The sequence below is a fragment of the Aulonocara sp. 'chitande type north' Nkhata Bay genome, linkage group LG8, assembly GCF_057382095.1.
Source record: "Aulonocara sp. 'chitande type north' Nkhata Bay isolate Kocher_YH1m ecotype deep benthic linkage group LG8, A_spYH_male_GT1.1, whole genome shotgun sequence".
NCBI classification, from domain to species: domain Eukaryota; kingdom Metazoa; phylum Chordata; class Actinopteri; order Cichliformes; family Cichlidae; genus Aulonocara; species Aulonocara sp. 'chitande type north' Nkhata Bay.
Genome location: NC_141351.1, coordinates 27,080,823 through 27,093,692, shown reverse-complemented (window position 1 = coordinate 27,093,692; position 12,870 = coordinate 27,080,823). Strand labels below are relative to the sequence as shown.

The 12,870-nt window shown below is 48.6% G+C and overlaps 1 protein-coding gene and 1 long non-coding RNA gene across 4 annotated transcripts; one reads left to right on the top strand and one right to left on the bottom strand.

Moving 5' to 3' along the window:
* Positions 1-2,580: 2,580 nt before the first annotated feature.
* On the top strand, positions 2,581-12,775 carry LOC147324149 (prolyl 4-hydroxylase subunit alpha-1-like). 3 transcript variants are annotated; one of them, XM_086304681.1, is made up of 15 exons: positions 2,581-4,139; positions 4,948-5,031; positions 5,110-5,206; positions 5,354-5,505; positions 5,600-5,737; positions 5,952-6,206; positions 6,382-6,572; positions 6,645-6,821; positions 9,449-9,519; positions 10,021-10,120; positions 10,196-10,249; positions 10,494-10,559; positions 10,643-10,711; positions 10,865-10,961; positions 11,428-12,775. In XM_086304681.1, exons 2-15 carry the CDS (start codon positions 4,953-4,955, stop codon positions 11,496-11,498), a joined length of 1,617 nt encoding a protein of 538 aa, XP_086160807.1. In that variant the 5' UTR covers positions 2,581-4,139; positions 4,948-4,952; the 3' UTR covers positions 11,499-12,775. The 3 variants fall into 3 exon arrangements, with proteins under 3 accessions (XP_086160807.1, XP_086160805.1, XP_086160806.1); XM_086304679.1 differs by having other exon boundaries at positions 2,581-4,154; XM_086304680.1 differs by lacking the exon at positions 9,449-9,519 and adding an exon at positions 8,055-8,125 and having other exon boundaries at positions 2,581-4,154.
* Positions 2,729-9,249, bottom strand: LOC147324150 (uncharacterized). The gene is made up of 3 exons (XR_015130813.1): positions 5,333-9,249; positions 4,878-5,250; positions 2,729-4,776 (listed from the first exon to the last, which is right to left on the bottom strand). It is a non-coding gene; the product is annotated as an uncharacterized LOC147324150 (long non-coding RNA).
* Positions 12,776-12,870: the final 95 nt, after the last annotated feature.

Genomic DNA, 12,870 nt, shown 5'->3' with positions numbered 1-12,870 from the left:
GTGAGATCATTAACAAGACTGGCTACGGATACCGACTACGGAACGGAGCAGTTGTCAGCCACCTCCTGTACATGGATGACATCAAGCTGTATGCCAAGAGTGAACGAGACATCGATTCACTGATCCACACTACCAGGCTATACAGCAATGACATTGGAATGTCGTTCGGACTGGAGAAGTGTAGTCGGATGGTATCAAAGAGAGGGAAGGTAGTCAGAACTGAGGGGATTGAACTACCAGAAGGCAACATTGCAGACATAGAGGACAGTTACAAGTACTTGGGGATCCCGCAGGCAAATGGGAACCATGAAGAGGCCGCTAGAAAAGCTGCAACCACCAAGTACCTGCAGAGGGTCAGGCAAGTCCTGAGGAGTCAGCTGAATGGTAAGAACAAGATCCGGGCCATCAACACGTACGCCCTACCCGTGATCAGGTACCCTGCTGGGGTAATAGGCTGGCCAAAGGAGGAGATAGAAGCCACTGACATCAAGACAAGAAAGCTCCTTACCATGCATGGAGGGTTTCACCCCAAGTCCAGCACCCTGAGGCTGTACGCTAAGCGGAAGGAAGGGGGCCGGGGACTGGTGAGTGTCAGCACCACAGTCCAGGATGAGACAACAAACATCCAAGAATACATTGGGAAGATGGCCCCAACTGACAGCGTGCTCAGTGAATACCTCAGGCAGCAGAAACCCAAGAAAGAGGAGGGAGACGAGGAACCATCATGGAAGGACAGGCCCCTGCACGGTATGTACCACCGGCAGATAGAGGAGGTGGCTGATATCCAGAAATCCTACCAGTGGCTGGACAAAGCTGGACTGAAAGACAGCACAGAGGCACTAATCATGGCAGCACAAGAACAAGCTCTGAGCACAAGATCCATAGAGGCTGGGGTCTATCACACCAGGCAAGACCCCAGGTGCAGGCTGTGTAAAGATGCCCCAGAGACAATCCAGCACATAACAGCAGGGTGCAAGATGCTAGCAGGCAAGGCATACATGGAACGCCACAACCAAGTGGCCGGCATAGTGTACAGGAACATCTGTGCCGAGTATAACCTGGAAGTCCCGAGGTCAAAATGGGAGATGCCCCCAAGGGTGGTGGAGAATGACCGAGCTAAGATCCTGTGGGACTTCCAGATACAGACGGACAAAATGGTGGTGGCTAACCAACCGGACATAGTGGTGGTAGACAAACAGAAGCAGACGGCCATAGTGATCGATGTAGCGGTTCCGAATGACAGCAATATCAGGAAGAAGGAACACGAGAAGCTGGAGAAATACCAAGGGCTCAGAGAAGAGCTCGAGAGGATGTGGAGGGTGAAGGTAACGGTGGTCCCCGTGGTAATCGGAGCACTAGGTGCGGTGACTCCCAAGCTAGGCGAGTGGCTCCAGCAGATCCCGGGAACAACATCGGAGATCTCTGTCCAGAAGAGCGCAGTCCTGGGAACAGCTAAGATACTGCGCAGGACCCTCAAGCTCCCAGGCCTCTGGTAGAGGACCCGAGCTTGAAGGATAAACCGCCCGCAGGGGCGTGCTGGGTGTTTTATTTATATATATATATATATATATATATATATATATATATATATATATATATATCAATCTGACAATACTATAATATTGGCCATATTATATTTACATTACCACAGTGAGATGACTTTAGTCTCATAAACAACATCAGCTAATTGTTATTTACTAACTACTCTTAAATGAATAATAATAATAATTCTTCTTAAATGACTGTTCAGCACAGACATGAAGCCTAACAATCATGTTTTACAGTCCTGTGGTCTCAGCCTCAGATACTCAACTAATCAAAGTGATGTCATGACAAAAATGAATGACCAACAAAACATTTTTCTCCTTCATTTCTGTCAAACAAAGCTGTATGTAACGTGTCTCGCGGTTAGTATCATGGTTGCTAGGCAACCTGAACAGCGCGACGAAGCGTATACCGTCCCATTTCACAAGCCTCTCACTTCCGCACTTCTCGTACTTATAGTACGCACCGTACGTAGTACGCGTAGTGCGCGTACTTCAAGCGTGCAGACCCTGAATTGGGACACAGCCTCTGATTCATGTTCATAAGATGAACTGAAACCGTGACCTTTGACACTTCCTGCGCCACATTTCCACCTCAGCGCTGAGGTTAAATGTTTCCTCACCTGTACATAGAAGCACCTTGAAGCTGTGCTTTTGCACATCATTCTTCTTCAGACACACAAACTTTTTGTGTGCGATATTTGTACGTGTTGTAAATACGCCTGTTTGATATGAAGCTGAAGATGATGATGGTGATGATGAAGCTGACCCCTGCAGCACGCGCTCAGGAGGTGACTGTTAACCGTCAGTGTTTCAATAAAGTTGTCCACGTCACAGCGTGCACTTCCTGCTTCACGTGTTTTGTTTTTGTTGTGACATTAAAACGATGTTCTCTGAGTTTGGAAGCTGTGTGTCTGTGTTGTTGCACGCTTCTTTCTGGTTTTGTCTCGTTGTTTTCATCCAGTCTTGGTACTTTGTGCCATGTTGTTGCCTCACAGTTTATGGTGAATTTGTGCGTTTCTGATTGTGTTAATGTTGGATCTGTTGTGCTCACTCTTCATCTCTCACTGATCATGTTTCATTTTGTCTGCTCGTCTTTGTGTGTTTGCTGGTTGTGCTGCTGTGTTTTGGTTTGTATCTCTACGATGTTGTTCTTGGTTTCCGTGATTATAATCACGTGCATGTCTGACGTCACAGAGGAATAATTAGTATTAGTACATTTATTTATTTATTTTTAACTTTACTTATCACATTTTAGACATACAGTCAAGTAAAACAGGGATCACATAAAAGATAACATTGTGGTAGTACAATGAAGAACAGAAAGAGGGACAAGGACAGTGAGACAAAAGTGAGTACAAAAAATAAAATAAATTAAGGGGAACATAAATAAACAAAGTTTGCAAGAGCCAAAATCAAGTTAACATCTGTAACCGACTGAAACTGCTAACAGTCTTGAGAGCCTTCGTGTTTTTTGATGAGGAGATTGTCCTTATATATTGTACAAGTTCAGGCTTTCTGCCGAGGACTTTGCTTTTGTGTATATGAAATTTTGCCAAAAAATAAAACCAGATTTATAAAGAAGAAAGCATCATTGTCCTTGTCTTTAAAAGTATAATAGCCAAAAGATAACATCCTTATAGTATAGTTGAAGATTAGGGAGAACAGAGTCAGTAATAAACTTGTTTAAATCCTTCCAGAATTTACATGTAAATTTACTTACATGACCAAAACAGATGAGAAACTGTTTCAGGTTGCTCTTGACAGAAGGTACAATTTACATTTATTTCAATTCAATTCAATTCAATTTTATTTATATAGCGCCAAATCACAACAAAAGTCGCCTCAAGGCGCTTCATAAATTTCAGCCATAAATTTGGACAAATATTGTTTGGTAGGGTAAAACTTATGAATCAACTTAAAGGAAATCTCTTTAATTTTGTTTGTTAAGAAACACCTTTGTGGTAAAGTCCAAACTTTTTTCCATTCAATATCTGTTACAAAATTGGCCGAATAAAATATGGCTGATGGAACAGAGACCATTGCATCCTGAAAGAGAGATCTTATTTTGGTATTTATAGACTTATGAGAGGAAAAGCAAACATTGCCAAGAGAAGAATGTAACACATCCGGGGGAGTGACCTGTAGTGGAGCACTGTGGGAGCATCTGTGTAACATGGACAGACCAGATGGGATGGCATCGAACACTATTGAGAATTCTTTAGGCGTTATATTAGTATTAGTAAATGCAGATGAACGCGCTGGTGGCTCTGACGTCATCACGCAGTAATTTGCAGATGAAAATCTGACGCAGGGCGCCTCCGGTCCAGCAGGGGGCGGGGCAGAGCCGCGGTGACGTCGTCAGAGGAAGAGGAGGAGGTTTGTGTTGCCAGCCTGGCTGTGAGGATCGCTGAGACGAGTCTGCGCTGAAGCTGAAGCTGTTCTCGGGCACAAACTCGGTGAGAGCAGAAACCCTCGGTCCTCACCGGAAGCTGACAGAGGTGACGGTTCCGGTTATCCAGAAACTTCTACGGTTCCGACTCTTTACTCTGACCTGAACAGAGACAGTCTGTCTGCCAGCGAGACTGCGCACAGGTGAGCCCAGCACAGGTGAGTCACAGTAAAGGGGGCTTTGGTGGGTTTGTGTGGTCATAAAAGTGGCGTGACCGGCCTCACTTCCGGTCACGTACTGTCTCAGAGCTGCTCCAAACACTCCGTTTACCACAGCCTTCCACACTCTGGGACCTGTGTGACGTCACAAAGCTGCACCGCTGCAGGTGTGTCAGGTGTTCAGTGAGCTGAGACTCAGTCAAAGAAGGCTGACTGTGAGTGAATCATGCAAAGCTGCTTCTGCCTCGTTCAGGGTCTCACCCTCACCTTCCAGAGACTTTCTGGTGATCTTTGGCCCCAGCTGCAGTGCCCTCCAGGTGAACTTTGACCTGTTGAGAGGCGCAGAAGGGCAGATGGAGCTCTTTAAGCAGAAGTGTCCAGTCACAGGAAGTGGCGTCTGGTTTCTTGGCTGTCTGGTTTGGGACTTCCTGTCACTGGGCCAGAGAGTGTGTGTGTGTGTGGTCACAGCTCTGGTGTGTTTCATGCTCTTCAGCACGAGGTCAGGACTCTTCTTTGTCCTCTCCTGGCTCCGCTTCAGTGTCACTCACAGGCCCAGGATGACGGCTTCCCCCTCAGCAGCACCGACGCCACGTTTCAGCTTCAGACACGTCACTGCTTCAACCTGTGACGGGAGACAGAGCGTGCGTGTGGGCGTGTCTTGATGTTTTTGTGTGCTTGTGGTTGTTGTGAGTGTGCTGAGCGCTCTGACTTCAGTATCAGTACCTGTAACGCTTCAACGTCTGGCGTTGGTGTGATGTCAGCACTGACGCCTGGTTTCTGCCCGTGTGTGCAGGTACGATGGCGCTCTGTGGGTGGTGGTTAATCCACTTCCTCGTCTTCACTTCTTGCTCAGCTCACGACTTCTTCACCTCCATCGGTGAGTTTGGCCGCTCTGTATCGTAGCGTGGAGTCCTGCTGAGCGCGTGTGTGAGCGCTAATTTGTTCTTTGTCACAGGTCACATGACGGACCTGCTGTTCACGGAGAAGGACCTGGTCACCTCCCTGAAGGACTACATCCGAGCGGAGGAGAGCAAACTGGAGCAGATCAAAAAGTGAGTGTCGCTGCTCGCCGTTAAACGCTCCGCCTCCTGTTATCCTGGAACAGAATCTCAAGTTTGTTGGGGGGGGGGCAGCTAACTAGGTTTACATTGCTGTCATGATCTGCGACACACTCTTACCTGTGCCGTGTGTGTGTTCAGGTGGGCAGACAAACTGGACGTCCTCTCGGCAGCTGCCACTCAGGACCCCGAAGGCTTCCTGGGTCACCCGGTGAACGCCTTCAAGCTGATGAAGAGGCTGAACACGGAGTGGGGGGAGCTGGAGAGCCTGGTGCTCACCGACGTGTCTGATGGTGCGACGCAGAAATCAGCTGTTGGACGTTAGGACACAGAATCTTTTTTCCTTGTTTTCATTGTCCTCCTTCTTCTTCTTCTGTGGTGTTTCAGTGTTCATCTCCAACCTCACCATCCAGAGGCAGTACTTCCCCAACGACGACGACCAGACCGGCGCGGCCAAAGCTCTGATGAGACTGCAGGACACCTACCAGCTGGACACCAACGCCATCTCCACCGGAGAGCTCCCAGGTCTGTGAACCGGGACCTGCTCTGCTTTACAGGGCAGAGCGGGCTCTTCAGTCCGAGTTTAGAGAAGACGGCGCTCAGGAGGAAAAGGACCACAAATGTTTCTGAGCTCTCGGTCGTGTGTCTGAAAGTCATTTACACGATTCAACCTTCCAGCTCGCGCTTTAATAACAGGAACATAAGTTGTAAATGCTCCTGCTCTCTCTCGTCTCCTCAGGATCGTCCTCCACCTCCTCCGCCTGGAGCACTCTGACCGTGGATGACTGCTACGACCTCGGGAAGGTGGTGTACTCGGAGGCGGATTACTACCACACCGAGCTGTGGATGGCTCAGGCCCTGAGGCAGCTGGACCAGGGCGAGACGTCCCGCGCCGTGGACGCCGTCACCGTCCTCGACTACCTGAGCTACTCCGTGTACCAGCAGGGGGAGCTGGAGAGAGCGCTGGAGTTCACCAGGAGGCTGCTGGACCTGGGTTAGTACCTGCAGACGGGCAGTTCAGTCAGCAAACGTGCTGCTGTTGTTTTAAAGAGTTAGAAAAAGGAGCAACGCTGAGTTTCCAGAGAGTCCAAGGCTGCTTCTCACATCTTCAGAGCTTGTGTGCAGATTTGTTGATCTCGCTCACCTGAAGTTGTTTTTCTGCCCGTTAGATCCGACACACCAGCGAGCCAACGGGAACCTGAAATACTTTGAGTACCAGCTGGCCAAACAGAAGAAGGTGGAGAAGGTGGAGGAGAAGGAGGAGGAAAGCAAGGTGAGGCAGAGGAGGGAGAGCAAAGACGACTACCTGCCTGAGAGGAAGAAGTACGAGCAGCTGTGTCGCGGCCAAGGCATCAAGCTGGTGAGGCGAGCGAAACAAGCGCACCTCTGAGAGTCGTTTATCGGCGTCACTTCAACCTCTGCTTCCTGTCAGACTCCCCGCAGGCAGAGCCGCCTCTTCTGCCGCTACTATGACAACAACCGGCACCCGCGGTACGTGATTGGCCCGGTGCAGCAGGAGGACGAGTGGGACAGCCCGCACATCGTGCGCTACCACAACATCGTGTCAGAGAAAGACATGGAGAAGGTGAAAGAGCTGGCCAAGCCCAGGGTGAGTCCGAGCATCTTTATCTCACGCGCTGCTGCAGAGCTTATCCCAGGTCGGACGCCATTAGTGCTTTACCAACGCAAGGGGCGGGGCTAAATATCAGTATTCAGAAATATTGCTCCCCGTTAAGTCGCTGTATATTAAAATTTTTATGAAAACATGTTTATTATTACTTCCCCCGCCAACCTGACCCAACAGAGTCCAATAGGTGGAGCTTATCAAAGGATGGAGAGGAAATGACCTCGAAGAAGAAACTCGCAGAAGTGTCGGAAAACTAATCGAGAGCAGTCGGGATGTTAAAAACTGGACAAGAGTCATGATGAGAACATGACTGCTGCCTGATGTGTCGCCGCGACTCTAAACTGTCAGTTTTCGTTTTTGTGGCTGACTGTCGGCTCGCGGTTACGTCTGCTCGCGGTTACGTCGGCTCGTGGTTACGTCTGCTCGCGGTTACGTCGGCTCGTGGTTACGTCTGCTCGCGGTTACGTCGGCTCGCGGTTACGTCTGCTCGTGGTTACGTCGGCTCGCTGCTCGACTGCCGATCGGTCGTGTTGATGTTCGGTTCACGGTTTACAGCAAAGAAGAGCAGCGCGAGCACTTTCAGCTCAAACACCCAGAAACTCAGGTCAATCGTGTGGATGCACAAAATTTACCTCGGCAACAGTGAATGCTGTTATCTGATTGGCTGCTAGGTCGTTAAGCCGCGATGAGCTCTGTAGAGAAATGAAATATATTATATTGAAATTAGAACGAATCCCCGTTCACACCTCAGTGCAGCGTTCAAACATCCATCATCACAAACTGCTTCCTGTTGGCCGGCGGCGTCCTGTCAGCTGGCAACTGCTCATTTTTAACTTGTAACCCCGTGACACGGGTGCTGTCAATCATTAATCTATGCCCCGCCCCTACCTCTTGATACACGCCCACAAAATCAGGATCAAACGTCTAAAACTGAAACAATTAATTTAAAGCCAGAAAAAAATATTTGCATGAAAACAAAAAAATTATTTAAAGTAAAAAATTTCGTTTGTTTTTCAAACACATCAAAAACAAAACTGTAGTTTGAGCCTCGTCAGTGACCGAGGAAGAAAGGTGACGGGCGGGCGGTGGGTGGAGAGGATCACGAGGTTGTGCGGCTGTGTGGTGTGGCTCCTCCGTCGGTGTCGGTCGGCGTTAGTCGGTGCTCCGGGCGTCGCTCTGTGTCTGCCTGTAACTGTTGGCCGATTGGCTCCACAGCTCCGTCGAGCCACCATCTCTAACCCCGTCACCGGCGTGCTGGAGACGGCCCACTACCGCATCAGTAAGAGGTAAGAGCTGCTGGGGCAGGAGGCGGCGTCCGCGGGGTGGACCTCACCTCTCTGCCCCCAACACCACCCTGTCCTCCCCCCTCTGTGATGGCGGCCGTCCCGGTGAGAGCAGAAAAGGCAACGAGTCGCTTCAAACAAACGAATAATTAAAATGTTCCTTCCTCCAAAGTGGAATTCTCATTTAAACGTCCCAGAAGAATCGGCATTATTATTACAGACTTCCAGCCTCCGATCATCACAGCTGACGCCCCCCAACAGTCTGAAACATAAAAGACTTCAGTTTTATAAAATCCAGTTTTCACACATTCAGCTTGAAAGAAACGTTTAAACGTCCATGATGGGCTGTAAGCTCTGAAACATCTCCATAAACTTGTAGTTTCACGTTGTTGCTGCTGAGAAATGGTTAATAATAATAAAGCAGATGTTCATGAGCAGCTGTTTTACCGCTGTCCTCCCACCAGGGGGCGCTGCAGCACAGAGAGACAGCTGTAACTGTCATCAGCTCAATCAGTCCCACCTGGGCAGGTGTAAAAGGCCACATCAGAGGAGATATCAGAAGGTCCTGTAACGCTGCAGGAACAGCTACTTTGAGCGTCTTCTTTCAGGCTCTGCTCTCGCTGGGATTCGAGCCTCGGCTTGTTTTCTTTGCTCGTTCGGGGACAGGAAGTCAAACATTTAAGACTCTCGATGTCGCTTTAACGTTTTCGTGGAGGCAGCAGGAGGATTCTTGTCTCATACCTGTGCTTCTCACTGTTACCTGCACATTGTTACGTAAAATAACAAGAGTCTGCAAACGTTTCAAAATAAAGTTCTGAAGTCAGACAGTCTGTTGACCTGTCAGTGCGTCAGCTTCACGGAAATACTCTCTACAGTAGTTACTGTAAAACTACTGCAGGTACTGCAATGTTACTGCGTGTTTTGTGTATGATGCTGGTGTAGTGACTTCATAAGTGAAACATCAACTGAGATTATTTTCAGTTTCAATTATGGCAGAATATCGATCCCATAACCTTCTGTTTGTGAGGGGCAGCCAATCAGAGGAAAGTTGTCTGAAGGAGGGAGGAGCTAAAGCAGCTTGTCAAACATCCTGAAGGTTGACCACGTGCACTCCATGTCCTCTTCATTAGGTACCTTGTTGGCTCTGGGTTGGACTCGGCGCTCTTTAACTCGCCAAAGCAGATCAGGGCTTCACGTGTACCTAATGAAGTGGCCTTATGTGGCGTTTGAAGCTCGTGCTGCCTCCCTGACTGCAGCGTGTGGATAGTGACCGCCCTCTCTCTGTCCTCTCTCTGTCTCTCTGCATTAACCTATAATTGGGAGTAGCTCAGACGTGCCACGGTGCATGACCCTCACACAGGCAAACTGACCACGGCCCATTACCGAGTCTCCAAGAGGTAAGAGCAGGACGTCACTCGCTTCAGGCCCGGGCGGAGCGCAGGCTGTTCGTAACGATGGACGCCGCACGTGCAGCGCTCCGGACGGCTTTGTCACAAGCGACCAATCACAAGCCGACTTGTAAAGCCGCGTGTGAACTCCTGGATCCATCAGTGAGCGTGCGAGTTTTTTTCCTCCGCAGTAAATTTGTGACTTCGCTTCAGCTTTTATTGAAGTCACGATATAAATGTTTTTGGGGCGTCCATCTTTATTTACAGCCTGTGGTCACCACCGTCTCGGGGGCGGAGTCTCCTCCTTCATGCTTTTCTAACGTTCAGCTGGCTGTAATGACACAAACGTCAGCGGTGAAGCTCTGTAAATGTCGTTTTTTTCATAGAGGAGCTGCTTTAGAAACTGTCTGTTGTTTCCCCGCCCTCCTCGTTGCCGTCTCCTCGCCGTGCGCCGGTTTGTGCTGTTTTCGTGACCTCGGCGGTGACTCTGTGTCTTCTCTGTCCTCTCAGCGCCTGGCTCGGAGCGTACGAGCATCCCGTGGTGGACAAAATCAACCAGCTGATCGAGGACGTCACGGGGCTGAACGTGAAGACGGCCGAGGACCTGCAGGTAACGCCTCACCTGAGTTCAAACGCCGCTAACCGTCTGGCGCCTCTGATGTTTTAAGCGCTGTGTTTGATGCAGGTGGCTAACTACGGCCTGGGGGGACAGTACGAGCCGCACTTCGACTTCGGACGGGTAAATAAAACCAGATACATGAGAATCTGTTTCTGTCAGCATTTTATTTCTGCTGAAAGACGGAAAACGATCAATAACAGATATGGATCCATGTTGGACACATTTCATTAAAATCAACTAAATAGATCCAATCTGTGTATTTGTATTGTAGATTTATTTATTTGTAACTTTTAACAAAGTTCAGTTTTTTGAAATGAGTGAATGAATTTTCATTACTCTGACCGCCGTGCACTTCCTGTTTCAGAAAGACGAACCGGACGCATTCGAGGAGCTGGGCACGGGCAACCGGATCGCCACGTGGCTGCTTTACGTCAGTGCTGCTGTGTGTGTGTGTGTGTGTGTGCGTGTGCGTGTGTGTTGCTGCCGCTCACACTTTCCTCCTTCCCGCTGCAGATGACCGACGTGCAGGCAGGGGGCGCCACCGTCTTCACTGACATCGGAGCTGCTGTGAAACCCAAAAAGGTTCAACTACTCACTTTCTTCATCATCATCATCATCACAGAAACAAGTCTGTTTAATAAACCAAACTGAGAAACAGGCGGGCAGACGAGGGCGCCGCTTCTCAGTAATCTGATGCAGTGTCATGTGACGCGTCATGTGACCGTGTTTCTCCAGGGGACGGCGGTGTTCTGGTACAACCTGTATCCAAGCGGAGAAGGAGACTATCGGACCCGACACGCCGCCTGCCCCGTGCTGCTGGGAAACAAGTGGGGTGAGGTCATCGCGCCATATTCACACACGTGCACAGTAAAACAATAAATACACACAAAATCATCATCAAGTAAAAATACTTTCAGATTTTCACGCCTGGTGATGATTGACATAAAAAAATTTCTTTTAAAAATTATTTTCTAAAAATAAGTAAAATAAAAGAACAAATCCAAACTCCCGTCAGTTATATAAAACTGTTTTGGGTCATTAAAAGCTTCGTTGTTATGTTGGAGTTGATTTATTTTTAAATGTTTGTGTTGATTGATGAATATTGGATGTTTTCTGGGTGTGTTTGCAGCAGCTCACGTGACTGCTGAAGGATTTTTGGTGTTTGATGTTTCAGATGAAACGAACTTGACTGAGCTTCATGAAAAGCTTCAGATTTGATGAGAAAGACGGAGAAACCTTCACGCTGCTCAGACTCGTGGCGTTTGTCGAGGCTCTGATGAAACTCTTTCTTCCTGCAGTATCGAACAAATGGATCCACGAGCGAGGGCAGGAGTTCAGGCGGCGCTGCAGCCTCAACGAGACCGACTGACGACCGACCTTCCTCCTCCAGCTCAGCCGTCTTCCTCCTCTGCTTCCTGCCTGCAGGCGCAGAGTGTGACTGCACATGTGATCCAACACGCTTATTTTTCTCTACAGCGTGTGTGTGTGTGTGTGTGTGTGTGTTTGACTCATTTCTCCTTTAACGAGAATCACGCTGACGTTCAGACGTCCGTACCTGTCCAGGTGTTCAGCCTGAGAGCTAAAACTTCTCGAGAACAAAGAACGCTGCACGAGAGGTTCGTTTAAAGACGAATAAAGTTTTTTGGGGGGTTTTGGATCCAGAATGTTTGAAATCTCGTGAGCTTTGACTTAAAAGCAGAAAATCTGATTGATTTAATTCTGTTCCATCGACGGTTCTGCCCATTAAACCAGCGAGTGGAACGAAGGAGCGCTAAATGTGACAAATTTTGAATGGAGTTTGGCCCGAGGTCGCTAACATGAGTCGAGTCAGACGCTACAGACCGAGAAACGCTCCGTCACCCGTGTCACTCCCTGACCTTCACGACTGTTACAAAGACGGCGAGGAATCAGATTACTCTCGTCATCACGGGAATCAACCAGAAGCAAGAACCGATCGAATCTGAACGACGATCGATCGTGTGGTTCTGTGAGACAATCATAGCTGAAACTGAGCTGCGTATTTATTGATTTCTGACAGGATTCGTGTGAACGCCTCTTCACTGTTTTTCATCTGCGTTTTAAAAATTCCTCGTTTAAAAGTTTTAAAATGTTTGCACCTTCTTTTTTCTGTTTCCTGTTTCTTTTTGAAGTCTGAAACGTGTCGCCGAGTTCCTGCTCCTGATCTGATTCATGTCACCTCAGCCGTGACAAAGTGGGTTTTATTTTGGAAACTCTTCCACGCTTCAGCTGCCATGCTTTTATTCTGAAAAGCAGAACATCTGAGGCTCTTTGATTTACAAATTCAGTCCAAGTGGATTTTTCTGCGCTGTCCACCCGTCGTCATGGTTACACCTCCGTTTCCACCAATAGCGTGAGCGTTCGAGGAGGTTTAACCGTAAGGTCGTTCAGATGCTGCAGGTCAAACTCCAGATAAGCAAAGCACGCCGCCTCCTCTTAACCCTGTTAGCTTATTTCTGAGCGCAGTTACTAATTTCTGCTCCACGCCGTTTCCGTGACAACCCTCACTCCTGTTTGTGTGTGTCTGTTGTGTGTTGGATGATGTCCTGTGCAGTGACCTGATGTAAGACACGTTTCTTATCAGAATAAAATGCTGCTGCAACCCAGGAGAAGTAAGAAAATGGCGTCTGTCGTTATTCTCTGGCGGCAGCGTTGCCTCAGCAGCGTGCTGCTGCGTTTTAAAGATGGCGACCATTTATCGTGTTTAAAAAAAGAAACAAACA